We start from the raw sequence: 26,393 nt of genomic DNA on the forward strand, positions 1-26,393 counted from the left end.
AGTATGTAGTATGCAGTATGTAGTATGTAGTATGCAGTATATAGTATGTAGTATGTAGTATCCGGTTTCGAACACAGCCATAGTCTTTTATTCACAGTGTTCATGAGAAGAAACCACCGTTTCCAGGAGTCCCTGAAGGCAGCGTTGCCCAGCAACGGTGCAGTATAAGTTCACCCCGTTTGGCTCTCGGTTAAAACTTTGTCTGACAAAATGCCCAAAAAGAAGGAGAAGAAAAGCGGCGACAAACAGAATGGAAACACCAAAGCACCCAAAACAGAAGGTCCCCCGACTTCTGCGTATAAAAGCAGCTCTGCCGACAGAGAGAGGGATTTGTGCCTGACTCAAATAAGATATTTGGACGAAGAACTGGAGAGGTGAGGCTGTTTTACGTTCATGAGAAAAGCGACTTACTTACTTATGTTTTTCTTTTCTTTTTTTATTCACCGCAATAGATGATTGAGTTCAGTGAAAGCGATTGGGATTTAGAAAAAAATTCTAAGAAAAATATAAAACTTTAAAAGTTTGACTAAATTTACATTTGTGGATGTAATACTTAGCAAGAATTAAAATGAGATTTGCGCAGTGTGTGTGCAAAAATCACTGCAGGAATCAGACTTTCTTGTTATCTTTTAAAGTGAGTGTGAGCAATAATTCTTAAAGCTGTCTGAAGGTGTTTCCAAGTTGGTTTTTTTAGGACTTTGGCTGCTTTTTCCATTGGTTTTCAGTCCAGTCTTTGCACCCGATTATGTGGACTGAAAATCAGTGGCAACAGGTCCGATGGAGGGATGAATGAAACTCCTTAAAAATGTACAAACTTAACATATTTACCATATGCTGTTTTTTTCTGGCAATATATAAAGAAATGACTTTTGCACAGTACTAAGTTTCAGAGGCCACATAGAGGTCATTTCTCACTTAAAGGATAAGACCGGTTTTTTGACATTGGGCCCTTGATTTCACATTATAACATGATGTTCTACTCACCCCTGCTTGTTGTTTGTCATTTGGAGCTGTTCCGAAGATATTCGCGAGGCGTCCGGCTGCTCTCTTGAGATATTCGGCCATGAAACGGTTTCCTATGGGCAAGCTTATACAGGCACAAACTATGCTGTTTATAATTTATTAATTACTCTACACTAGCACTGATAACGTGGAGTTGCGTCGCTTACTTAAAAAATCCGGGTTATTGTAATTTTGATTTTTTTGTCGTAAAGTGGGTGTTACTGACGTCATCGTCGTGCTACTGCCACAGACAGCCCACAGACCTGCTGCCTATTTATTCATTCGGCTAAAATTCAAAATTAGTAACCCGGATTTTTTTAAGTAAGCGACGCACCTCCACGTTATCAGTGCTGGTGTAGAGTAATTAATAAATTATAAACAGCATAGTTTGTACCTGTATAAGCTTGCCCATAGGAAACCGTTTCATGGCCGAATATCTCAAGAGAGCAGCCAGACGCCTCGCGAATATCTTCGGAACAGCTCCAAATGTTCAACAACAAGCAGGGGTGAGTAGAACATCATGTTATAATGTGAAATCAAGGGCCCAATGTCAAAAAACCGGTCTTATCCTTTAACCGCAAAGTTAATGTTAAGTTAATGTTCTAGTTCCCAGTTCAGGTTTATGTAAACAAAAAAAGGACATTTACAAAAACAATGTCACCATTGAAACTGAGAGCCTGAGAGGAGAAACTTGCTTTTAATTAACCAAACACCTCCCGTTGAGCTGTAACATCAAAGTTTTTGTTGCTATGTATGTTAAGCTATGATTAATGTGCCTAAGATTAATACATGGCCATGCAACTAATCTGATTACACATTTCTTAAGGTTCTTGTTTAATTATATCTGTTTCCAATTACATTTTATTCCATTACAACCCAGCCATGATTGTAAATCCCTTTGTACGCACTTTGGTAAATGCATGGTTGTGGTGAGTGTGCAAAAGATGCAGAACACAAGCTGGTAAAGTCCAAAGACAAACTTAATTATCAAAAAGAGTAAAGCCATTAGAGCAGCAGCCAAACGATACGAATGGCAGCGAACAGGGGAAAATGCTTGACTGCACGTACACAATAAAATCTAGAGGACAAAACCAAGGAGTGCGTATGTTCAGGGAGGGAGAATCAATGAACAAGACACAGATGTGGAGCAAAACAAACACAAGTTGCAAAACTAATAAGAGTTAGTGAAAGAGAATTTATTTTAGAAATAACACGGGAATGAAACATGAAACCCCAGATCCACGACAGTATTTAGAAATCTCTTAATAATATAGCAAGCAACCATTACAGCTCTTTAAACCTACGTAAGACATAGAAATAATTTAAATTAGAATAATTCAGAGACGGCATTGGTTGCTAAGCTTCTTTTTCCCTCACGTTCTCCGCAGGTATCAGGTGAAACGTGATGAGCTTGAGAGGCGGAACAAAGACTTACTCTGTCGGTACAGCACACTGGAAAAGGAGAAGAAGGACATCGTTGAATACCTGAAACACGCCCTGTTTGAGAAGGAGAAGCAGGTGGATGAGCTGTCTGAGCGGCTGGACAGGCAGCGGCAGGCTGCCCTTCAGGACAGAGACGCCCTGCTGCTGCAGCACAGCCGGCTCACCAAGGAGCTCCAAGACCGCACTGATGAACTTTCTGAGAAAAACACCACACTCGGTGAGAATTTATTAACTTATCAGATCCTAATGTTGAATTAGGAGGCATTTATCAGGCAAGATTGGTAAAAAAAAAAAAAAGATTTAACCTGCAACGCTAGAGCAGTCAGCCACAGATTGTTAGAAGAAGAGTAGATCAACGCAGTTGCACACACACACCTGAGACTGGACTCTCTTCTCCTCCTCTTCTCCCAGTGGAGAGACTTGCCGGCCTGGAGGAGTTTCAGAAGCAGAGGGAGGAGCTGGTGTCCAACCTGGAGTCTCTGGAGAAGCAGCTGGCTTGTCAGGAGGAGCGGCACAAAGACGAGATTCACAGCCTGGAGATGAAAGTATTGCTGGAAAAGAGAAGGTTAAGAGATAAAAACTAGACAACTTAAATAACAGTCACACATAAGTGGAAAGAACCGTTACGCACCAGAATTCATCTCCATCTCTCTCCTGTTTTAGGTTAGAGAAGAAGATGGAGAGCCATGTGGCAGCCATGGAAGCAGAAATGCAGCACCGGGTGGACCAGAAGCTTCCCGAGACAGCCCAGTTGGTGCTACAGGAGAACGTGGAGGTGAAGGCTCTTTTCGGCCGGCTGTCAGAGCAGGCTCGGGCCCTGATGGAGGAGAACGTAGCCCTGCAGGAGCGCAAGAGTCAGCTCAGCGTGGACGTGGACATCCTGGAGGAAATGCTCCGCGAAACGTCACGCATGAACTGCACCCATAAGAAGGTAAGGGAGAGAACTGCTGTGTACAGAGCTCATGTGCTTTTTAACTGGGTTTTTCCTAGATTATATAGTGTTCCTCTTCTTTAATCTTCACAAGGTTCGTCTTCTCTCCATCAGGTGGTGGAGCAGCTCACAGAAAAGTGTCAGCAGCTGGAGGCGGAGCAGAAACACTCTAAACAGCAACTCGAGCAACTTCAGACTGAACACACAGAAGTCGTGGCGGAGATGGAGACACTCAGGTCAAGGTTTCACCGTCTCCACCGTCTGAACGTTGTCCAAGTTCCCTTTCATTCCAAGTCAAGTGCAGTTCCAGAAAAAAAAAGAAATGTCTTTTGTGACCCTAACTCTTAGTTAGTTCATATTTCTCATACAGTGTGAAACAAATACAAAAAAACATAAACAAACTAGGGCTGGGCAGCGATTAAAAATTTTAATCTAATTAATCACATGATTTCCCTGATTAATCGCGATTAATCGCATTTGTACGGAAAATCCAAAAATGAATCCAAAAGTAGTGTATAGCTTTTAGCATTTAGTTTTATTTTAGATGTGCTGCCATATGAATGAAAGTGCCATAACATTTGTTGTGCAAACACACTTTTAACATCAGCATCTTTCTGTAGTTTTTATGTAGAAGCATCGCTCCACTGTCTGTTTCCTTGAATGACTTGCTGCTATCAGTTGTGTGTTTTGCCTTTAAGTGATATTTTAGACTGGAACTACTACGCTGAGAACACAATTCAACTTGGCAGTGTTTACAGATGACTTTGGTTCTATCGACTCCGCCGTCTGGAAGAACTTTAAAATGAAAATGGCCGAGTAAAAGTTCCGTACCCTTCTCCATGTTTGGTGGATCCGCCGATTACTTTCTTTTCCTGTTCCACAGCAGACAGCAACAGACTTTTACAAAATAAAAGCCTGTGAGCAACAGACTTTTACAAAAATAAAATAAATTTAAAAAATATATATATATATTTTTTAAACTACGTTAATGCGCGATAAAATATTTATCGGCGTTAAATAATTAACGAGTTAACGCGATAATAACGAGTTAACTCGCCCAGTCCTAAAACAAACTGAGAGAGAATAACAAAGAAAAATCTGGAACCTCCAGGAACACTGAAAGTTTGCTTAGAAGTAAAAGTATTGATCAGTTGGTCCCAAGTGAACAGAAACAGAACCGTAGCCTGACTGAATAAAAGTTGTAAGGGCAACTCTTACTGGATGATAGACGACGTGAGGAAAAAAACATTCTATTATCAAAAATTATGATAGAATGTTATGATGATGATGAAAAGCGATGTTAATTTGCCAAAATGAAGTCTTATATAAAAAAGGGAAACATTTTAAAGTTGAAACTTTAAAGGGAAACTTAAGAGAAAGACACACTTTATTGTTATATTCCGTTGGCTATGAAATATTGGTTCTTCATGCCAGCAAAGCCATTTTGAATTGATATTGTCACTGATGAACTATAACTCGAATCTGTAGCTTCCTTCTGATTCTTAAAGTTTCAGCAGTTCAGAATGATGGATCACGCCCATCAGTCCCATAAAGTCGACTTTAGCAGCAGAAAATCTTTTTTTAGGAAAAAAAAGAAAAAGGTAATCAACTCATGTCAATATCAATTATAAATCCCCTAAGTGATCAACACAGTGAAGGGCTGATGTGACAGAGGCGGAGGGTTTCTGCTTTGAATCTGCAGAGAACCACAGACAGAACCGTCTGGTAATCAACTCATGTCAATATCAATTATAAATCCCCTAAGTGAAGAAGGCTGGTTCTGTGCTGGGGACTGCTCTGATTATGCAAAGAATCAGAATAATAGACAACGCTGCTCGCCTTCTACATAACAACAGAGTGTTCAGTTAGAGGCTTCTTCAGCTCGGCTGCAAGAATTAAACGTTGCTGGAGACGGTTCTGTCTGTGGTTCTCTGCAGATTCAAAGCAGAAACCCTCCGCCTCTGTCACATCAGCCCTTCACTGTGTTTGCAGACAGGACCGGGCCTCGCTGTCTCAACAGTGCAGCAAACACACAGAAAGGACGAGTCAGATGGAGGCGGAGATACAGGAGGAGAGGAAGAGGAGTAGCAGGATGAAGAGCCTCATGCAGGAAGCTGCCTTCACTCTCAGACGAACCCTGATGGTAAAACAATGATCCCACTCATCCAGGTTTTCTGAACCCACCCACTGAAATGATTTAGGACTAATTCAAATGAAGGTTAAATAAGTCTGCAACGATGTCTTACTACTGCATCGTCATAGTAACCATCTGACTCTGCATTTCTTTAGGTTTTCCAGGTTTGCTAATTTCGTCTCACTGACTTTTTTTTAACCGTGAAGATCATCATTTGTTTGTACACAGACTAGCTGGTGCATCATAGAAACAATGAAAATATCTAAGAATGTAATGGACTGAACCAAACATCCAACAACGCTACAAAGTAGCTGGAGATTTTCACATGTTGCAATATTTATCTCAGCTGACGAGTGACGGGTTTCAGCCAACGTTTTCATGACTTCTCCATTGACACTGGCTCTGGTCCATGCAGGAGGCACCAACAGAGCACAGCTCAGAGGTGGACTCGGCCGTCCGGTGGAAGCACCTGATGCAGAACCTGCTGCTGGTGTTGGAGAGGCGCACACTCACCACTTCCTCTGCAGAGAAGGACAGAATGAACGAGCTGCAGGCCTCTGACGCTGCAGCCCCACGGTAACAAAATCACCTGCTCACTTTAAACTCAGAGCCGCACGTTATCCATCTGTGCTCGATGGCACTTTGAGTGTATTTCTGTGGGAGTTTTGACGACCCATTCAGAGCAGAAATAAAAAAATCAAAATTGGAAAATGGTGGAAAACCATCAGGGCCAAAAATGCCTGTACAGAGTTATATTTTTGTGTTTTAGCCAAAGATTTACCAAAGCATAAAAAGAAATGACCTCAACATGTGCCAATATACAAACATGTAAAAGCACAATTTAGTGTACAGGGTAGGGGATGGACTCATATGGGTTCTTAATTATACCACAAGAGGTCCTCAATAATGACAATAAATGTTCCTAAGAGTTCAGTCTTGAGGCCAAAGCACTAAACTGGTGACAGTTTTTTCTTAATAAGAACTTACACAACCCCTGAGGCTGACCCCTGCTGCCATGGATGTCATTTTTTTTTAAAAGGCAGGTTAGATGTTTCTTTCTCTGCATCTTCAGATGTTCTACTGAGCTTTTTTTATGTGAAAACACAGATTTCTGAAACATTTTTTTCTGGATGCTGTGCTGCTGGAAGGATTCTGCTAGTTACTCTAGCCATTTTTTTTGTTTTTTGTTTGTTATGATGCATAACCATGGCAACATGAAATGTTGTTGACCTGATGGAGCAGCTAACTGAGCTTTCCAGAGCTCCAAGTAATGCCTGGAATAAGACCCCAAATCCAGATGAGTGGAAGAGGAGAAACAAAACGGAGAGAAAGGAGGAGGAAGTGTCATCATGGGAAGTGTGAGACCACTGGCAGATAAAATGGACAACCATGGACCCCTGATGAGGACACAGCAGGAATATTAAAGCAATATTATTTTCTTTCATCAAGGCATGGCTGTAACACCTCTGTATTCAGCTTTAAGGCTATGGGCAGACAGAGACTGCAGACAGAAAGGTAACAGTAAAGGAGGATGGTTGCAGCGCTTGTTAACAGCAGATGGTGTAATCCTGGACATGTGAACTGACATCATCAGTGAAATTGTTGCCAAGCTCCAAAATAAATATATAGTTTCCCTTCTGAGATTAATTACAGATCATTGAATTGAATTTTTGTCCAATATACAAGCAACACAAGCACATGTAATACTTGATCAAGCTGAGGCCTGCAGCTGACGCTGGTCTTATGAGGTTGTGTAGACATCTTCTGCTGTGATGCTCCAGTAAATACATACTTTTTAGGGCTGGGCAGCGAATAAAATTTTTAATCTAATTAATCACATGATTTCCCTGATTAATCACGATTAATCGCATTTGTACGCAAAATCCAAAAATGAATTCAAAAGTAGTGTATAGCTTTTAGCATTTAGTTTTATTTTAAATGTGCTGCCATATGAATGAAAGTGCCATAACATTTGTTGTGCAAACACACTTTTAACATCAGCATCTTTCTGTAGTTTTTATGTAGAAGCCTCGCTCCACTGTCTGTTTCCTTGAATGACTTGCTGCTATCAGTTGTGTGTTTTGCCTTTAAGTGATATTTTAGACTGGAACTACTACGCTGAGAAGACAATTCAACTTGGCAGTGTTTACAGATGACTTTGGTTCTGTCGACTCCGCCGTCTGGAAGAACTTTAAAATGAAAATGACCGAGTAAAAGTTCCGTACCCTTCTCCATGTTTGGTGGATCCGCCGATTACTTTCTTTTCCGGTTCCGCAGCAGACAGCAACAGACTTTTACAAAATAAAAGCATGTGAGCAACAGACTTTTACAATAATACAATAAATAATAAAACAGGGGTGGTCCGTGGCGTAGTGGGTTGAGCAGCCGCCCCATGTACAGAGGCTACAGTACTCGTGGCAGCTGGCCCCGGTTCGAGTCCCGCATCAGACAGCCCTGTGCTGCGTGTCGTTCCCCCTCTCTCTGCCCCCTGCTTCCTGCCTCTCTGAACTTTCCTATCCATTAAAGAGACAAAAGCCCCAAAAAATAATTGAAAAAAACCTGTGTTAATGCGCAATAAAATATTTATCGCCGTTAAATAATTAGCGAGTTAACTCACCCAGCCCTAATACTTTGTTTTTTTTTATTAGTTAAAGTGCTAGATGTTATCCTGTGGGTCATCTTAGTAACAGTACAGCTCTGTCCAATGTTACATGCTGTTGGCATCAAAACTCCCAGCTTTTATCATCCTTCTTTTGACTTTGCAGAGCAGCAAACTTGGAACAAGATTTGAGTTTACAGTTCCAGGTGACCCACGAGAGGCCCAGCAACCCCAGCCATGTGCCTCGCCCCTCAACCAAACACAAAAACACACTTTCCTGGACGGGAGCCGGATCCAGCAGCACCACTGTGCCTTTGTACAGGTTTGTTTGAACCACACAGCTCGGTCTTCCCTTCATTCTTCCTTCCCCTTTTTATAGAATAGAGGGAGGTCGTTTCAGTATTTTAAGAATTCAGTCACAAACAGATGGTGAATTCAGTTTTGTCGTTTTGCAGATATTTTTCTTTAAAACAGATTCCGGCAACACTACATCTGTCATTTTTCTGTTCTTTCACTCAGAAAACCTGTCGGCCAGAAGACTTCAGGCGCTATCAACATGACTCGCTCAGCCGTGGGATTTTTGACATCCAAACACTCTGTGTCCAGATTCAAATGACTGTAACAAAACTCATTTCTAAGACCACATGAAGGGCTTTATGTTAGAGGAGGAAAACATCTAAAATAGAAGGTGCCGTCCGATTATTCATGTTCACTGAGGATTATACCTGGAAATGTCTTTAAAGAGTCACACTTATCTAAAAGGAATGCCGGATCTGGTTTTAGAAGTTACTAAATTTGTAATGTCACGTAGAGGGACATTCTCTCCTTTCGTTTTTTTGCTGAACAGTCATGATTTGCTGGCATTTAAAGCTTTGATAACAGATAACCACTCAGAGTTAATACTGTGATAACCAGACAACGGTGGAAGAGCTCGCCATCTCACGAACTTAGCCTTGAACTCTCAGCGTCATATGATAGCTTAAAAAATTAGTAAGAATTTTTAAAAGATAAAGGAACAAAATGTCCTGAGAGTCGTTTTCTGCGTCTTTCAGCAGCAACAAGAAGTGAAAATCTAAATCTCCTGCTTTGTCGTCACACCGGTGAAAATAGTGTCATTCTACTTTCCTTTGTTTTACGATTATTGACCATAATCATCATATTAAAAGAAATAAATGTAAATATATACTGCAAACTGTGAAAAGTTATTATCTTATCCAACTCAATAACAACTCGGGCAAAACGTGCCGATTTAGATTCTTTAATCAATGCTTCTTGTTACAAGTCAAAGTTGGAGGCACTTCAATTCTCATTTGAAGATGAAAGTCAGCACCTTGATGAACACTAGAGGACAGATGGCTTATATTACACGTGACAGAAAGAAACAGGACACACACAAAGAGAGTAACTAGAGTATGACCACTGTATGTACAATGAAATACATATCTGCATTTAAAAACTATACTTTGATAAATATATAACTTCATGGATTGTTGAGGAGTAATAGGAAATATTCAAAATACTGTGATTCTTCTTTTTAAATAGATACAAAGGATTTGTATAAAAGTACAGTTCCTCCAGTCAAGGTCTATTCATCAATGATTCATCCAGCGAGTCGCATGTGGCGAAGAGCTGGTGACACGTATGAGACTGGGATATCGAGGCGAGCAGTATATACAGGAAATATTCCTCTAACGTGTGGCAGGGCTTATTCTCCATCTGGGAAAACAACAAGATGTTTTGGCGCTCATAAATGATCAACACTGAGCTTTACAAAAAGAAAAAGGCAGAAAACTTAAAAGAAAGCTGGACAAAAAGCTTTTGGGGAAAAAAATAAAAATAAAAAAGGCTGCATTTGTTGAATTTGCGTCCACGTTGGTCTGAACTCGAGTGGTTTTCTGATTCTTGGAGACGTCTCAGTGAGAATCTGATGGGACTTGAGGCAATGACTGGTTACATTCATATTCAAAGGGCACTTTGGGCTCATCATGGAGGCAATTGTGCACATGAATTAAAAAAAAAAAAAAACTAACTAACAAACAAAAAAAAAAAAAAACATGATATTTCCAGAAATCTCATTGATTGATTGGGATCAGGTTCCTCGTCCAGCTGTGGAGAGGAGGACGTTCATTGAGAACCAATAGCAGCGCTGCATTTGTGGGCTGGGAAGCGGCGTCTAATCGAACATGCCCCTCCGAGTGGGACTCGGTGAAGTCTTTCTGCCCAGTCGAGGCGTTCCCTAGAGGACACACAAACACGCTGCATGAACGGGTAAAAAGTAGATAAATGTGCAGTTTTTCCAGAACACAGGATGTCAAATCTTTGGAAATGTAGAAAAAGAAGTGACTTGACGCTTACTGGTGACTGGGCTTTGGAGAAGTTGACATGCGCATACAGCAACACTGCGATGTCTTTGTGACCCGCTTCCAGAGCGATGGACAGAGCATTGCTCTCATCCTAAAGGGAGGAGGGGAGGGGAGGTCAACACGAAACAAGTTAGAACTACTGATGGCAGATCTGTCAGCATCAATCTGCACATGTAATCTCAAAGTTTGCAGCAGTTATAAATAAAAAAGCATTTCAAACAAATTTGTCCCTTTTACAGCAGTCAGAATGTGCATCTCTACTCTTTATATTCACATCAAACTGTAAATTTATGACACCCCGTCTCACACTTGTACCTTACTGCAGGTTCACACAGCCTTAATACAACAGCAAGCATGAACTCTGGGAAATTTAGTCCAAACATTTGAGTAGGATATTGTGTCTTGAAATGATAATAGAAGATGTACTGTGGAGGGACTTCTATCTCTGTCAAATTCAACTGTTTGTCAGGAAAAAGAAGTGATATCCGTGAGAACTGGAACATCCGCCATAAGATGGATTAATGCTGCAACGTCAGACCAACTCAGAGCATCAAACTTTTTCTTCCCAGCAGCCTCATCTATGCCAGAGCTATTTTATAACCATCTGTGCGCCTCCCGCAGTAGTGTAACTGCATGTCATGGCGATGCAGTACAAGACAACCGATTAGTCCCCCGCAGCGCAGGCAAGTGTTCATACACCACGCTGTTTTTAAGACAGATCGCCCCCTACAGGTGTCACTTTCAGTATCTTTTTTTAAGGAGACAGAATGAAGCAGCGTCAGAAATCCTGCCTCCAGCTCCGCAGACACACGTTGGACAAGCACATAGGCTCCATGTAAATCTGATGTCAAAGCTTAAAGATCTTCAAACAAGACTCTTTACACTATATACCATCATTCCATTTTTTAAGAATTGATATGTTGAAAGAGCTGCTGTGACTGGAATTATTTATGTCCACCTCAGCCAGGCTGAATCCTTATGAAGCAGTTTATTTGACACAAACAGCAGAATTTACCTCGGCCTCCTCAAACAGCAGAATGATCACAGTGAGCGTACGCTAAGCACTTCTGATGTGCCCATGAGAAAGGCGGTGGGAGACATTTCTGTCCAACTGATGGCTCTGTGTGATCGCGTCACATCCAAATGGTTTAAGATTTACGTAGAGAGAGCGAATCTAAACAGACAAATGTAGATCAGCGTCCCAACACGAGTCACTCACGCTGTCGCTGAGCGTGGCGTCACAGCCGGACTGCGCCAGCAGCAGTTTGACGATCTCGACGTGGCCGTGTTCGCTGGCACACATCAGCGCCGTGGAGCCCTCGTCGTCCTGGATGTTGACGTCGGCCCCGTGAGCCAGGAGGGCCCGAACCATGTCCATCCTGCCGTGACTGACCGCCAGCATCAGGCCCGTCTGACCGGCCTGAAACAGGAGGAACTTTTACACTTTTTGCTGCTACTGAATGCGGCTTGTTTGGAGGGGAAGCTGAGGATCAGGTTATGTGTTCAGATAATGATTTCCAACAATCCCAACATCTAAACCAACAACTATATCAGAATACTTTCGACCCCATCTTGTTCACCACAGCATCAGGTAAAAATACCAATGCTGAGACAATAACTTCAGGAAAAAATATTTCAATAAGGGAAAGCTCCTTCTAGGCAGCCATTTTAGGTATTTCCTGATTGTTTTGGACAGTAGTGAAAAGTGCTGCTAGAATTTCTCAGAACCTGAGATGATGCTTTTAAATGCCATCTTTCTGATGTTCTGTCCATCGTGTAAGAAAACGAAAAGCATCTATTATCTCCGGATTTAAACTGACGTCATTTGAAGCTGAAAAAAGTGTTGAAAGCAATTTTGGACACTATAAAGTACAAGTAATGAAAACAATCTTCAGCCTTAAATAACTCTGAGTTTATATTTTTCTTTTTCCCCCTCTTCTTTGATTGCATTTAATTTTTATTCTTTTTTTTCTCTTTAAATTGCTTGTTTTTATGCTGCTTTATGCTGTTCTTTTAAATGCCTTGTCTTTATGTAAAGCACATCGAGTTGCCTGTGGTATGAAATGCGCTATATAAATAAAGATGCCTTGCCTTACTAAATGATGTCTCAGGCACATCAATAGAAATGCAGCAGTTTTATTTTTAATCAGAGTGTTTAATCATCAACATGATAGAAAAAGAGAGAAAAGCTGAACCAAACCTCACAGAATGAAAACACTTCCCGAAAAAGCTCCTCTGCAATGATATTTTTATCCTTTACTAACATTTTATTCCACCCCAAATTTGTCTTATTTACCACAAGGTGTCACTAGACTACAAATGTTTCTCCTACAAAGAAAAAGTAACATCTGAAGCTCAACATTAGCGTTTGCATTCAGACTTTAAACAGAGACGCGCTGATTTACTGAGGAAAAAACTCATTTCAACTATTCAAAATCATCTTATTTTGAGGAGTTTTGATATGTCCCTCAAAACTCTCGTTGTCATAACAACTCCGCTGTAATCTAAACTATGTGTTTGGCGTCCTGCTCTGCTGCCCTCTGACCCGTTCCTTCCGGTAACCCACCTGACTGGCTCGGGCGTTCACGTCACCCTTGCTGAAGAGCTCCTCCACAATACACATGTCCTTGGGCGTTTCCACGGCAGCCAACGCAGCGAGCATGATGGGCGTGTACCCAGCCTTGTTCTGCTGGTTCACGTTACACATGTCTGAAACACACACATACACACAGTTTAAAACTCTCGTATTGGACATATTTCCATCCTGGGTGGTCTTGGATGGTTGGTCTGCCTGTGACTGATGCTGCCCGTCATTCTACAACAACACAAACTTGTCTGCAATGCTTCAGTCAATCACTTCTTACCCTTGATGAAAAAAATACTACAGAGCTCTGGGACTGTGATGCATTGTCTGCACACTTAACTGCCCTCAGTCCTGACACAAGAAAAAGGGTTGTGGGGAAATCTTGGAGTCATCAGAGTCTGGATGGGAGTGACACGAGGGGAGACCTTAAGGAACTGGGACGGAGGGAGGACAAAGACTACAATGGCAACAGGGGGTGGATGTGCTGTCTCAGAGGCCAAGGACACAAAGGGTTGAGGAGACAAAAGGTTTTAGAGCAGCAAGCGGTCGACACCTCATCACAGTCTGCTGAGCCTTCAGAGAGACCGCTGCATGGATGTATCACTAAGCACTGAGCTGACCCGCTGAAGCACATTAAAAAAAAAAAAAAAAAAAAAAAAAAACACCTTTACACTCCCTACTGGTTTTCAGCTGCATTTTAAAAAAGCTTTAACTGGCCAATTGCACCATTCCCTCCAAGTTTATTGTCCTCTTAGAGGAAAGCTTATCCATGTTTCTGATCTTATTAATACTTCACTAGGAGGAAAACTTAGTCATATTCAAATGGTCTATTAAGACCTATTACCACTGTATCAACCTTAATATTTCCTCTCAGATGAAAGTTTTTTATCTAAGTTAAATAGTAGACCTTATACCAATCCTACTATTAGCTAAATGTACTTTTGCTCTGTTATAGTTAAACCAATCCTACTATTAGCTAAATGTACTTTTGCTCTGTTATAGTTAAACCAATCCTACTATTAGCTAAAATCACCTGATTGATGCTCTGTATCTGTATTTCTGTGTTTGATTTTTTGACGTTTTTATTTCTGTGTTTCTGTACCTGATTGTTGTTTCTGTGTTGTAAAACACTTTGGATCGTCTTGTTGCTGAAAAGTGCTATATAAATAATTTTCACTTCACTTCACAGTTTTACAGATTATAAAATCTGTAAAGATGTGCATCAGCACAGCCGGACTAAAACCCTTCAACATTTAGACACAAACAAAAAAAAAAAAAAGCTGCCCATTTTCTCATTTTTAGGGAAGTTTCATCTCTGCCAGCGAAGCCACAGACGGGGAATAAAGTGGAGGAGTTTCTGCAGTAAGAGAAGATCGGGATGAGACCAGAGAGGGAGGCGAGCAGAGTGGAGAGCTCAGGAGTGCTAAAGCTGTGGTAAAGCTTGGCTGCGTTCAGACTAAACATCCATCTCCCCTTCACGAACACGTGAAGCGTTTCCGCTTCGCCCTCATCCCAGCCTGCTGCTCTGCGCCACGTCCCACAGCTCTCACCGGCATCCAGCAGCTTCTTCACCACCTGGAAGTTGGAGTGCGACACGCTGTAGTGCAGCGCCGTGTTGCCGTTGCCGTCGGCCATGTTGACAATGTGCCGCAGCACGGCCGGCGAGATCGCTTCAAAGGCCCTCAGGTAGTCCTCCACCATTGCCGCCATCGCCGCCTTCTGGCTGGACACACGGAACCACTCCAGCTGCACCGTGTTGACACAGGCTCTCTGTGGAGGAAGGAGGGTTTCAACACGTTAAAGCTGGAGGAGGCGGAAACATTCAGTGAAAATAAATCAGCAATCGTCCTGCAGCAGATGCAGGTCGCACATAAGTTAAGAAAGACCCGAGAAGAGTGGCTGCTGGGAAAGCCAGCGGTGGCAGCAACTGGACTGATCTACATGGAAAAGCACGATTAAAAAAAAAAACGAGGCATAAAAGAGAGTCTGAGAAAAGACGAAACAAACTGAGTGGTAAATCCATTCAATGATGGAGAGAACTCAGATCACACGAGATGGAAATTCGTTTCTGAGCTGATGTTCACCTCTTCCTTCCAGCAGTTTGTTACAAGCTACAATGAGTCCCTGTGGTGGATGCTGTTTACCAGGAAGCACTCTGTTAACTGCTGCAGGAGCTAAGATAACCATTTATCTTATGGCCACACAGCTAAGGTAGCAGTTTCTACATTATGTATGCAATAGAACGAGTAGAGGTCGCTGATCAGTCAACTCGCAGCATCAGAGCTGATTTGCAAAAACTGCTTGCACCCACACTACAGTGTGTCACCTTTAAAAAAAGGCAAAAACCAGCTCAACTGAGCAGAAATGTCTAAAATGTTTTTTTAATTTTGTTTAGTTTCCATCAGCCTTTTCTAACTTCAACATGTGCAGCAGAAAAATGATGGAACATGACGACAGCGGCACAAAGCATGTAAACATGCCAGAAGAAAATCATTTCAACAACAGGGATGCAACATTTTTCACACCAAAGGACTGTCATCAAGTTGGGAAACAAAAAAAAAAAAAACTGATGAAATAGAATGTAACATTTTCTCTCCAAGCTGGATCCCATCAGACTCAGTTCCTTAGCTGTTTATCATGCCACAGACGACACGTATAATATGACGAGAACACAGCAGCTCCTCACCAGATCTTTACTGCTCACAGCCTTCGGGTCACTGAGGTGAGTTTTGAGGACGTTGCATGCAGCCGGCATCTTCTCGCTTAACTCGTACCTTTAGATGGAAGCCAAACACAAAAACAAAAAATGTAATGTGGGACAATCAAGTCTCGCTGCTCATTATTACATATTGTATTATAGATCAGTAGGTTCCATCGTGTTTCTGTCCCCCATTTTTAAATATTTTACTGACATCTGTGACTTCCTTAACAATTCTTCAGGGATAGCCAGGACTGGCTCATGTCTGCTGCACATAAATGTGTCTATCGCAGTGGTGAAATCACAAAAAAAAAGCTATTTATTACAGATGAATTGGTATTTTGAGCAGAGCATCACTGGTTTATTGATTGTGGGAGGAAATGAGAGCAGGTTCTCCTGCTCGATCTTTCTGGCCAAAAAAATAAAATAAAAAAAAATTTAAAAACATATTCATGCCAATCCTACACAAACCTGTATAAACCTGGTGTGTACATAGAAATCTAAATACATTGCAGAGTATATCAGTGGTACTGCTGTAGGAATGGTCTCGTATGTATTAGAACACATTGTTTACCAACAGAAAACCCACCTCTCTCTTTTCTTCTCTGGACTTTCCTCTTCATCCTTCTTATCCACATCCTCTGCTCCCTCTGTTTGGAACTCCTCCCTGTTTTTCCTCCCCTCCACATTCTCGTGCCCCTCCTCTCCTCCATACTCCTTCTCCTCATCTTCATCCTCTTCCTCTGAGCCGGAGGAGCTGCTTTCCTCCGAGCTGGAGTCGTCGCTTGACGTGGTTTCATATCTGAGCCACAGGGGGGCGACAAAGGAAAAGAAACTCGAATCCAGGTGTTTGCACAAAGAGGCCAGCAGCAGCTCACATTTCATGACATTTGCATGCAACGTGCTTTCACCCAGAGCGACCATGTGGATTTTAGAAAGCGCTGGTTTAAGAGGCACGAACATCAACACAACAGCTGTGTGAATGTAAAACAGCAGCACCTTTCACCCTGTTCAGGACACAAACACCAACACGTGCCAAAACTTCTGATCTAAAAACAGCTCGGCGTTTAAAAACTCACCCTCCGTTCACTCCGACGAACTGCAGGTTCTTCTTGGTGCCGCCGGAGTCCGGCCGGCCATCTTTCTTCTTCATGATGGATTTCAGGGTGTTCTGACTGCACGGCTCTCCTGTAGAGACCAGACAAGCTCCTTCAGACAAGAATGTTACATTGTTGTTAATAAAGTGCCCGAAGAAGTAAAAAGGGGCTTTTATCTGGCATTTTATGGATCATAAGAATAAGGCTGCCTTTAACTTTCCTTCAGATTTACTTTTCAGAGCTGCATCATAAAAGTAACTGCCAGATAATCCGTTGATTGAGTGCGCCCTCACTGATAAACTGAATGTTCTCTACACAACCATGTTTTCTAACACATAATTAGCAGTCAGTCCATCACAGACAGCTGATAACGCCACTTTAGTTCCCCGACATGCCCAAGTGCCTTGGCAGAGGGTGAAGTAGCCACTGAGTAACCATCTCATCTGTCAGAGAGGAACAGGGAGCCGCCGCAAAGCCGAAAGCATCTCAGTCATCTTAAGTGCAGGCCTGAAAAACCAAAAATACCAGCAGGAAGAGCCAGAACACTCAGCACATCTGCCAGGACTTGCCGCGATGGAGGGGCCTCTTTAATGCCTCAGGGGACAGCTAAGAGACAGCCAGTGTGCCTGAAACTGTTCAAGTATTAACGCGTGTAGTGGCGTGTGCGGCGCTCAGAAGCAACAGTCATTCAGCACGTTTCCCATGTTTTGACAGGTGGGAGAGTGAGCGTCGAGAGCAGCTCGTCAGGAGGAAGCCAGACTGATGGTGTGTCTGAGGCCATCTTCTGCCCACTTTATATGCACCGCGCATATGAAATTCTCACCAGAAAGATATTATGGCAGCTATCTTTAAGTGCTTTGACAATCTAACGCCAATTTTTTAAAAACCAAATGGACAAACTCAGAGAATGAACACATTCTTGGCACAAAAATGTCCCGTTTTCCCCGTCTTCCCTCGCACAGTGCATCTGACATACAATGACTGTGGTTACAGAAAATTATTCAAAGGTTTGGTGTTTTCAACCACACTGAACTGACAAAGCAGCAAAAGATTCCCCGGACCAGCCAAGCCACTCGCATACAGACCGATTCCCAAATAAGCAACAGTTGAAGTCGACTGCAGCCGGCGCTGGGAGACGCCGCCGAACGGGAAAACATTTTGATTCTCCGCCCGCTAAAAATAGGAGAGCTGCATCTCTCTGCAGCCTCCTTCAGAGTCCAGGCGATCAGAAAAAAGTGACTAAGCTCCAGCACTGGTTGCTGGCCGTACCATGAAGTGCTGTGGACATCTGCAGGTCCATGCGGCTCTTCTGCTCGGCTGCGCTGATTTGCTGCAGCTGTGCAGGTGTGTCCGCTGCCGTCGGGCCTGAAGAAGATCTCTCCATCCGTGACCACTCCGACTCCACAGTTGGTGTCTGGAGCTGCTGAGCGCCCTCTAAAAAGAAGGATAACAGAGTAAGTCTTCAAACACACAGGTACGGCTGGTCAGTTGTGCATTTTCTAATGTTTTATACCTCAGGACAGGATTCTGTCCTCTACAAGTTCTACAGAGACATCTTCCAATGATCAGAATCCTGTTGTTTTCAAACTAGTTTTCTTTAACAGGTCCAGGGATAAATATGCATGCCACGGGCCTTTAAAATGTGCTGTTAGCTTTTCACTGAGAGCGATTGGATCTGACATTACCTGTATTTCCTCTCTCATTACTCACAGATTTAGTCCTGATAAACCAGATCTGAATCAATCCAAAGATAGATGTAGGTGGAGTTTAAAGTTATCACACCCCTATCGTGTGTTCATCAGACCACACAGACACTTATGTTCTCTTTGAAATGACGGCCTGTTGCTCTGAATGAACAAAACAATAACGTATCGCCTGCTCATTTTAAAACGGTAAATCCCCGACATTCAAATGTCAAATTACGCCCAACATTTGATGGTTTTCGGTGCTCCCTCACTTCAGCTGGAAATTCAACGACAAACTGCATGTCAGCTCAGCTAAAGGGTTGTTAAATAAAGCCGGCATTTACATTAAGGTGCGGCCGTGTCTGCAGGAGGAGAGAGAGCTTTCCATAAAGCAGAAAGGTAGCAGCTTCACCAGGAAGAATGCAAGTGCAGAGACACGAGAACAGTCCCAGTGCATGGTACAGAGCCACACAGAGAAAGCAAATATACACAAAACATGACATTTTCCTCATTTAAAAGACTTATGTGGGTTTTTATTAACACAACAGAAAGCTCAGACTTAAAGCAGACATCTGCTACACACATTTTAAAACAGACAAAAGCACCATGTGCTGTGTTCTCACTCTTTTTTAACAGAGCGACTGCGTAAAGCACAAACTAATCTTTTCTTTTTCTTACAGTAAGTACTTGTACACAGACGCTGAACTTTCAACCATTACTGTGACCGTCTTCACCTTCCAGTCACCTTCCAGATGTTCAGTGGCCCGTGCTGCCAAAACAGACTGAAGCACAGTTACTTAACAGAAACGAAGTCTGTTTGGTCGTTCAGGGTTCCACAAAAGGGCACCAACTGAGCAGAAACGAGCTCGCACACAGCGCAGACAATTCATCTGCCGGCCAGCATGAATGCCTGTTATGTAACCCGCAAGGAGCCATGAATCAGCATCAACAGGGAGGTGTTGGTGAGGGAAGGGCAGCCCGCAAAAACAACAAGTGGCCGATTGGTGCGACGCTACTGGCTCCCTACAGAAATGAGCTCATTGTTGGTTCATGTCCAAAGCCCCCCGCTGCATTTTTTCAGGGTCAGAGATAACTTTGGCCTGTCTGATCCTATCAGGATACTCTTTAGAGCATGTGTGAACACTCAGACTTCAAACCCCCTCTTCATTAGAGCTCCAGGCTCTGCAGCACAGCAGAACAACTACTCTCCTACAACCACATCTCGCACTGGCCGTTGGCTCAGGAGAAGCATTATTTGTTGCAGCTTAACTGAGATATTTAACTGAGATAAAGACTGATAAATGAAATGAAAGTGGACTTTGAAGTTCTTAAACAGAAGAAAAACTCATTTTAAGAGTAAATGTCAATATGGAACGATTCTATATAAAAAAAATCTTGTGACGACTTCATCAGATGAGGAGGATAATATGTGATTAAAAAGCTCCAGAATCAAAATGACCCCACTGTGAGACAGTTTTGAGAATTCCTCAAAGATTTAAACAGTCAGAGCCATTTTAATAACGTAATAATTGTATCTGCTGTTTTTCAAGCTCAGACAGTCACAAAAATAATCTGGTTGCAGCTTTTCCAGTGTAAAAATTAGCATTTGAAATGTAGTAATTTAGCCAATGACGAATCTGTGAAAATGTATCCATGTGATTACTTTCTAATGAATATATTCAAGTATTATTGCTAGTTGAAAAAAAAAAACAAAAAAACAACAAAGACAAAGACAATCGGACAATCAGCTGGGACAATATTTACAGCTCTGTTTTGACATATCATGGGTCTCAAAGGCTCATTGTTAAGTCTAATCTACAGCCTTACAATAGTCCATTGTAATGAGAGATAAACAACATTTTAATTTTAAAGTTATTGGGTAATAAATGGTTCACTCAGGCTCTTGCCAGCTGTTTAGCTTTGTGTGCATCCTTTTCAGTTGTCTGCCTGTGAAGCTGTGCTTTAATTCCCAGATATGACTTTCAGCTAATCATCACAAGAACAACCTAAGTTACCGAGTCGCTCATGGGGAGGAGGAAAGTTGCTCGTGCGAATAAGAGCAGAGCATGTGAAGCATCCTCACCTTTGCTGGAGTCTGACTGCAGCTTCAGGATGTCCTCAACGCTTCCATACTTCATGACCGAGTTGATGGAGGAGAGTGTGCTCACCAGCTGACTGTTGATGGACCCGAACTGGGACTGAGGCTGGCCAAAAGCATCCGCCAGCTCGCTGTAGTTCTCTGCTAGCAGCATCTGCTGCTCCTGCAGCAGCTTCTGCACCCTCTCGATGTAATGATCCAGTCCGACGCCGTCCTGCGCCTGCAACGGCGCCGCCGCCACCTCGGCCTTCACCTCCACAGCCTCCTTGCTGCTGGTTTCTGTAACACATTCAGCTGGCTGGGACGGGCCACATGCTATGTTTCTGGTTTTTAAACCAATCAAGAAGTTGTCATGGATGCTAACTGGCCCCACCCCACATTCTTTGGTTTTAGCTGAGATTGACTTGCTGAGAAGTGACGTCACATCTGTGATGGTTCCGACAGCGATGGAACGAGTCTTTGCCGTCGTAAGAGCATCTTTGACGAGTCCCTCCCCGGCAGCCACTGTCCTGGTTTCAGTCGCTGCTGTGTTTGTGTGCTTCTCACAAGTGACCAGCCCCATGTCAGTGAACGAGTCCGTTACGTCGGCTGTTTGTGTGTTGGTTGACTTGCTCGCGACTCCTGCCTCGGTGTTGGTCTGCTGAGTTGCTGAATCAGGAGCAGCCATAACTCCACAGTCCACCTTACACACACATTCGGTGTCGGTTCCTTGCGACACCAACGTCACGACGGGACCAACGATCACATCCACTGAACAGTCCCCACAGCCAACCGATCGGGACACTTTGCTCAGCTCTGTCATGGCTCTGCTGAGGGCCAGGCTGTCCACCGTCTCCTCTGTGTTCACCCCCACCTCGCAAACACTCAGCTCCATGCCTACCTGCTGGTGGCACGTCTCCACCCGCCTCCCCACACACTGGTCTGTTACCTGCACACGTTCACGCACCACCCACTGGTGCATTGGGATCTCCGGTCCTGTGGCAACGCTCTGCATGCTGGGCACACAGGACACTCCTATGGAGTGGGTCTGCAGAGTTTGATCTGCGCCAACGTGGCTGAACTCCAGATGATCGCCCACTCCCTGGCTGCGCATCTGAACTTTGGCCTCCACGCAGGCGTGGTACATCTCCGGCCTGACCATGAAACCTTTGTCCGCTTTTTTCTTGTTCGACCCTCCAGCTGCTTGGAGCTCCAGCTTTAGCTTTCCCATCTCCATCTCATGAGTCGTTTCTTTAAGCTGCACCTCCAGCCGGTAGATCTTCTCCTTCAGGGCTTCGATGGTTTGCTGCTGGAGCTCAATCTCTTTGTCCGCTTCACTGGTCACACCCAGCATGGCCTCCGTCACCACCACCGCAGCGCTCCGCGTCTCCAGACACTCCGTCACCACTCCCACATCCCGGAGACAACGTTCTTTTTGCCACTTCTTCTGAGCAGCGGAAAGGTTGTTCATATTTTCATCAGTAACCACACCAATGGACTTCTGGTGGGCTCGGCTTTGCCTGAAGTTTTGAGGCTCTGTTTCAGGTATGCTATTGGTCGTCTTCTCCAGAGCTTGGACCTCGGCGGCCAGGCGCCTGAATTCCTCCAACCGCTGAGTGCTCTGCTCCTGGGCTTCTGGCTCCATGATGTGCAGCTCCGTTTCTTTTTGGATTGGCCCCGTGTTCTCCATTTGGTCGGCGCTACCCACGCTGTAGGAGCGCTTGCGGAAGCCGCCGGGGCCTTGATTTTTCGACTGAGCAGCCAGCTGTCTTTTCTCCTCCTGCAGAACAGCAATCTTCACCTGTAAGATAGGAATGGTTTTCACCTGCTCCTCCAACTCTTTCAGCCTCTTCAGGGCCACAACCATCTGCTCTCGGATTTGCTGCAGGTGCAGTGGGCTGACGTTAGTCACCGGGGTGGCCATGCCAGAGCTCATGGGGCTGTGGCGGATGGAACTGCCCATGGATGGGGGGTAGTAAGGGTTATGCTCTCCGTTAGACAGGTGTCCGTTTAGGGGAAGAGGTTGGTGGGTGCTGGGGGAAATCTGGCTTGTGGCAATGGAGCCCGAGTAAGACGACAGCGAGCTGTTGGAGCCCATGCCGCCAAAGCTGGCAAGACGGCGGCGGGGCATCAGAGGCTCGGTGTGTGGCTGCATGAGCAGGCGCTCCTGTTCCAGCCGATGACGGGTCTCCATCAGGGTTTTCTCCACCAGGGGGTTGTGACGAGCGGCAAACCTGGGCGATGGCGGCGGGAGGAGCTGCTTCTGCTCCGCAACACCCGAGTAGGACTGATGCAGGGGGACGTCACAGGCGGACCGGGAGAGGGTGGGGGTCAGAGGAGCGGCGTCCTGGGGCCTGGAGGTGAAGAATACTGGGGACGGCTTTTCGTCGCTGTTGGAAGAGGACAGAGAGTCTGTGGAGGTCCATTCACCATGAGTGCTGGCCCCGCCGGTGCTGCCCCGAGGGGCCAAGGGTCTGGCCACTTTGGGCTTCCTCTGGATGCTCAGCTTCTTAATAGTGTTGCCCCTCTCAATGTCGTCGACATATTTGAGGAAATCCAGGTCTAACTGGTAACCGTAGGGAGTTTCAACGTAGTACGGGGCCACAGAGTCCTTCTCATCTCCGGTGCTCGGGCATCTTTGTGCTTTTTCTGAAAGAGAGGACACAATAATGGAATGTTTTATCATTTTTTATGAGCAAAAAAAAAATGCAATGCAGTAACACTTCTTTATAGCTCTATATCCATCAGTACAACAGAAATTAAACAAGAGGAAGAAACTTAGAGAAAGTCTGTTTGAAGGCTCTGAAAAACAGTGACAGTTAAAGTGTTGTTTCGGCTGCTGACAATCACCATAATTTGACAGTACAAGTACAAACGTGTCTCATGTTGCTCAGATCTCTGCTGAAAACGCACGAGTGACCATCATTAAAGCAGAAGATGAAGCTTTAAGTCAACGCCAAACTATGTGAGAGCCAACTGTGTGAAGCCAGCAAAAACACAAAGTAACAGAAGATAAAATAAATGATTTCTTTGAATTGAGTTTGACCCGTTGGTGTGTGAAGGCTGATGAGCTCCTGATATAAACTTTGTTGTTTACAAAGCAGACAAAAACAGGAACGTAGTGTCAATATTTTCTGGTCCAAAATCCATCGTAGTGTCAACATTTCAGCTTTTAAAGACAAAATGAACCCCAAACAATCACTCTGAGCACACACAGAAGACCGAAGACCGAACTGAAAGCAGCCTAAAGATTAATCGAAGCTGATCAAATCAAAGTCCAAACTCTACAAGCCCGGCAGAAAATTCCCTCTGTCAGATCTGCCTTCCAAGCCATGAGGAGGAGCCGCCAATACGTTCACACTGTGTTGGCTAAATACAGCGCCTTGTTCTTGGTATGCCTGGAACTCTCACCGGCTAAAGCAAACACAGGCTTGAAATAAACAGCCCCGCTCTTCCTTTCCAGTCCGCCCAGCTCCGGCAACGTCTCCCGTCAATCCCTTTCCATTCAGCTCAAACAGAGGTGGGAATTACAAGGCTTAAGCCTGCTGCTAAAACCTCCCTGCCTTGTAGTTAAAGCTTCACTCACCTCAGACCAACAGCACATTCCTTATTCTTCCTCCTTCCTCCTCCTCCTCACTCCTTCCCTCTGTGGGCTGATTTAGCAGGGAGCCTACGCTGTGCTGAGATCAGGCTGTTTCTCCTTACTCTGAACTCTTTCTCAATCCTCTCTCCACAAGAGGAGGAAAAAAAAAAAAAAAAAAGTTCCACTATTGGTGTAAAGTCCGTGTAGCTCTGCTCTCACGCACTATTGGACAGCCGCTTCCTCCAATCCCGTGAGCCCCTGAGCCGGGCGCTTCCCTACCCAAATAAGAGTCCTGTTATTCAGAGGAGGGGAGGTGAACCCAAGACAATAACAGTCTGTTCCTGTGACAAACAGCTCAGCTAATATTCATGTCAAACTTTATACTCGGAATATACACACACACTTTCGTCACAAACAGTCACTCACTTCAAACTTTCAACTTGTTTAATGACCGTTTTATTTGCAAATACATATATCTGATGAAGATGACAAATGTAATCCTAAATTCTGTGTCATGTGAAGCTTCTTTTAATTTTCGGTGAGAGAGCACAAAATTCAAATAGAATAGAATAGAACTACTTTATTCATCCCAGCTGGGAAATTACTTTGCAGTTGCAGCATTACAGACAGTAAAAATAAAAAATAAGAATAAAATAAAAATATATGTACAGCAAAAAGTGCAACAATGCAGTTGTGCAAGATTGAGATACCATAATGGCAAATCTTCCACTCCCTGCTGCAAGGCTTTTATTTTATGTAAAGCACTTTGAATTGTTCTGTACATGAAATGTGCTATACAAATTGAAAAAAAAAAAAAAACAATTAAAAATTGAAAAAAAATATATATTAAAAATCCATCTTCTCGTCTTACAGATTCCTAAAAAAATAAATAAAAAAAACATTCAGTTTACTATAAAATTAATCAAATTGAATACAAAAAATAAATAAACCACATAAAAAAAAAAACCTAAAGCCAACTAAGTTTGAACAGTTTTCCTCTAGTTTGTGGTTTTACTAACACGGTAACTACAGCTTAAAATATAAGATATTAAATTCATTTATAAATCAGTAACTACTCTGTCGTAAACACAGTTTCATTTAATGGAACCAGATTACACAGGAATAGCCTGCTTATACCAAACTAAAGACAAAAATGACTAAGAAACTGTCATTTTTCAGTTGAGTCATTTGTAACCGACTCATTGATTAATGAAGAAACAATAATCTGACAATAAAAGAAAATCTTTAAGCCTTAAAGTAAACCCTCTTAGGACAGCTCTCTGCCTAGTTTCAGGAACCTAATCTTAAACATTTGGTCACGTATGAGGCTGACGTAGATTATTTTGTCATTGATTAATCAGTTCAATATTGTTTTGTGTTTTTAGGTTTACTGAGTAACTCGGTAGATAAAATTTCACACAGAAGAAAATAACATAACAAAATTCCCATTTTGTCCGACTAACGAACCGAAACATAAAGATATTAAACAAATGATCATATTAAACAGAATAAAGCAGCATCTTTGAGAGAATAATGCATTTAAATATAAATAGCTTCATCAGTTGAGCTGTTGATTGGCTCATTTTTCATGAAACGTCCATAGAAACCTTTCCCTGTTACAGTTTATTAGATGTGAAAATCTTCGGCTCTTTATTAAATCATCTATTCATTACAGATAGTTCAATTTAGTCAATTTTCTATTGTTTCAGCATGTCATCTTGATTTGATTTCAATCATTTTTGAGTGGGAGACCTTGCTGTTTACTGCTGTGGTGCCCTAAAAAAAAGAAAAAGAAAAAAAGGCCGTCCTGTTTGTTCTGAGATAAGCGATCCCTGAGAGGCCGCCCGGTCACAGTCTTGCGCTGGCTGCTGTGGAGGACTCTCCTCGTGGCACGAGCGCTGACTGGCCATGTCACACTTTGAAGAGTGACAGGCAGTGCTGTGGTACCGCAGGGACCCCGAACAGCTGAGCGATGACCTCATCAACACAAGACAAATGAAGGGGTCGGGCAGCAGCGACTCTGACAGGAGCCTCCGCTGCAGCTATCAACAGCTGTTACATTGTCAATTTGACAAGGATTACACAACAGTTAGGCAGGCAGCAGAGCGACAAACACCCCCATTCTGCAGCGTTTGTTTCCTTCTTAAAGAGCTGCTTTTTTTTTTTAAACTGCTGTTACATCAAGAAGGTTCATATT

The 26,393-nt window shown here is 43.3% G+C and overlaps 2 protein-coding genes across 8 annotated transcripts in view; one reads left to right on the forward strand and one right to left on the reverse strand.

The window, feature by feature from the left end:
* The first annotated feature begins 210 nt into the window (after positions 1-210).
* LOC142381957 (cilia- and flagella-associated protein 157-like) lies at positions 211-9,292 on the forward strand. Its single transcript, XM_075467304.1, has 9 exons — positions 211-374; positions 2,391-2,662; positions 2,857-3,010; positions 3,109-3,376; positions 3,491-3,612; positions 5,369-5,519; positions 5,926-6,086; positions 8,276-8,431; positions 8,629-9,292. The coding sequence occupies exons 1-9, from the start codon at positions 211-213 to the stop codon at positions 8,723-8,725; spliced, it is 1,545 nt and encodes a 514-aa protein (XP_075323419.1). The 3' UTR covers positions 8,726-9,292.
* A 59-nt stretch (positions 9,293-9,351) lies between these two features.
* kank1a (KN motif and ankyrin repeat domains 1a) overlaps positions 9,352-26,393 on the reverse strand; it is a 64,471-nt gene continuing 47,429 nt past the window's right edge. For 6 of the 7 annotated variants that reach the window (XM_075467299.1, XM_075467302.1, XM_075467301.1 and 3 more), the window contains 10 exons: positions 20,620-23,262; positions 18,121-18,285; positions 16,834-16,963; positions 16,344-16,556; positions 15,743-15,830; positions 14,607-14,826; positions 13,039-13,181; positions 11,692-11,892; positions 10,465-10,563; positions 9,352-10,345 (listed from right to left, as the gene is read on the reverse strand). In XM_075467299.1, coding sequence (XP_075323414.1) covers positions 10,283-10,345; positions 10,465-10,563; positions 11,692-11,892; positions 13,039-13,181; positions 14,607-14,826; positions 15,743-15,830; positions 16,344-16,556; positions 16,834-16,963; positions 18,121-18,285; positions 20,620-23,262 — 3,965 coding nt within the window. In that variant the 3' untranslated portion in view covers positions 9,352-10,282. The remainder of the gene's footprint in view (positions 10,346-10,464; positions 10,564-11,691; positions 11,893-13,038; positions 13,182-14,606; positions 14,827-15,742; positions 15,831-16,343; positions 16,557-16,833; positions 16,964-18,120; positions 18,286-20,619; positions 23,263-26,393) is intronic. The other variant, XM_075467298.1, reaches the window with a different exon arrangement.

Source organism: Odontesthes bonariensis, chromosome 6 (assembly GCF_027942865.1).
Source record: "Odontesthes bonariensis isolate fOdoBon6 chromosome 6, fOdoBon6.hap1, whole genome shotgun sequence".
Taxonomy (NCBI): domain Eukaryota; kingdom Metazoa; phylum Chordata; class Actinopteri; order Atheriniformes; family Atherinopsidae; genus Odontesthes; species Odontesthes bonariensis.

Coding starts and splice junctions, on each gene's coding strand:
- LOC142381957 (XM_075467304.1), top strand. CDS start 211: ATGCCCAAAAAGAAGGAGAAGAAAAGCGGCGACAAACAGAATGGAAAC. Junction 3,011..3,108: donor GTATTGCTGGAAAAGAGAAG/GTTAAGAGATAA, acceptor CTCCTGTTTTAG/GTTAGAGAAGAAGATGGAGA. Junction 8,432..8,628: donor ACCACTGTGCCTTTGTACAG/GTTTGTTTGAAC, acceptor TCTTTCACTCAG/AAAACCTGTCGGCCAGAAGA.